This window comes from Pteronotus mesoamericanus, unplaced genomic scaffold (assembly GCF_021234165.1).
Source record: "Pteronotus mesoamericanus isolate MK-2021 breed Mesoamerican mustached bat unplaced genomic scaffold, CSHL_Meso_final scaffold_705, whole genome shotgun sequence".
Lineage (NCBI taxonomy): Eukaryota > Metazoa > Chordata > Mammalia > Chiroptera > Mormoopidae > Pteronotus > Pteronotus mesoamericanus.
Genome location: NW_026555326.1, coordinates 13,921,789 through 13,923,486, shown reverse-complemented (window position 1 = coordinate 13,923,486; position 1,698 = coordinate 13,921,789). Strand labels below are relative to the sequence as shown.

Sequence of the window (1,698 nt, the reverse complement as noted above, 5' to 3'; positions counted from 1 at the left end):
TTTCTCCTCCCTCTTTACCACACGAGCCCTTCCCACACACATGCGCATGCGTGCCACACACACACACATACACACACCTACACACACACCAATCTTCCGGCCGTCTCTCACCCTGCCCCACCCAGCACCAATCATGACCAACAGGGCTGGAGTGGGTTGTCCCATGTATACCCCGCCCTCAGAGGTCTGGAGCCTCCTGCTGAGAACCCCAGGGGTCCCCTGCCAGTCTGGCCCTGCTGACCCTGCTGGCCCTGGTGCCTGGCACTGCAACCTCTGTTGCCCAGAGATGCCCACACCCAACACCTCTGCCTCCCCACCCACTTCCTGGGTCAACACCTCTGCAGGCAGTATGCTGAGTGTGGATGATGCCGCGATGCCTGTTGAGTTCCTAGCCCTGAGAGTTGTGGTTGCCTTGGCCTATGGGCTTGTAGGGGCCATTGGATTACTGGGAAATTTGGCTGTGCTATGGGTGCTGGGTAATTGTGCTCGGCGAGCCCCTTGCCCGCCATCTGACACTTTTGTCTTCAACCTGGCTCTGGCAGACCTGGGGCTGGCACTTACTCTCCCCTTCTGGGCAGCTGAATCGGCACTGGACTTCCACTGGCCCTTCGGAGGGGCCCTCTGCAAGATGGTCCTGACGGCCACTGTCTTCAACATCTATGCCAGCATCTTCCTCATCACAGCGCTGAGTGTTGCCCGGTACTGGGCGGTGGCCATGGCAGCAGGACCAGGCACCCACCTCTCCCTCTTCTGGGTCCGCATAGCCACCCTGGCGGTGTGGGCAGCAGCTGCCCTGTTGGCCGTGCCCACAGCAGTCTTTGGGGCCGAGGGGGAGGTGTGGGGCGTGCGTCTGTGCCTGCTGCGCTTCCCCAGCAGGTATTGGCTGGGGGTCTACCAGCTGCTGAGGGTCGTGCTGGCCTTCCTGGTGCCTCTGGGCATCCTCACCACCAGCTACCTACTGTTGCTGGCCTTCCTGCGACGACGGCAACGGCGACGGCAGGATAGCAGGGTCGTGGCCCGCTCCGTCTGCATCCTGGTGGCCTCCTTCTTCCTCTGCTGGTTCCCCAACCACATGGTCACTCTCTGGGATGTCCTGGTGAAGTTTGATCTGGTGCCTTGGGACAGCACTTTCTCTATCATCCATACCTACGTCTTCCCTGTCACCACCTGCCTGGCACACAGCAACAGCTGCCTCAACCCTGTGCTGTACTGTCTCCTACGGCAGGAGCCACGGCAGGCCCTGGCAGACACCTTCAGGGATCTCCGAGCCCGACTGTGGCCCCAGAGCCCTGGCTGGGTGAAGCAGGTGGCCTTAAAAGAGGTAGGCAGGGCGGAGACCATCCTCCAGGAGAGTGGCCCTTCTACTATGCTCGCCAACTTGGACACAGGAACACCTGGGTGAAGGCACAAGCTGAACACCCTCTTTCTGGGATGGGCCGGGGCAAGATCCATGCATGCTAGGGAGAGGCTGGCCTTTCTGCCGGGCTGTGATACCTTCATGGAACGTCTGATCTTTGATCCCACTCTGGGTGTGGTGGAATTGGGGGAGGCCTGGGCCCAGGTCAGAGCTGGGTATGACAATGCTTAAGTCTCCATTTGGAGGTGGGAAAGAAGAGGGTCTTAAAATAAACCTCTGGATCATCCACAAATTGTCTTGACTTTTTCTCCCAATTCCAGCTCCATTTCAGTGTGGACAAA

The 1,698-nt window shown here is 59.5% G+C and overlaps 1 protein-coding gene across 1 annotated transcript; it reads left to right on the top strand.

Moving 5' to 3' along the window:
• Positions 1–286: 286 nt before the first annotated feature.
• RXFP4 (relaxin family peptide/INSL5 receptor 4) lies at positions 287–1,402 on the top strand. The gene has a single exon (XM_054563031.1). It carries the CDS (start codon positions 287–289, stop codon positions 1,400–1,402), a length of 1,116 nt encoding a protein of 371 aa, XP_054419006.1.
• The last annotated feature ends 296 nt before the right edge of the window (positions 1,403–1,698 follow it).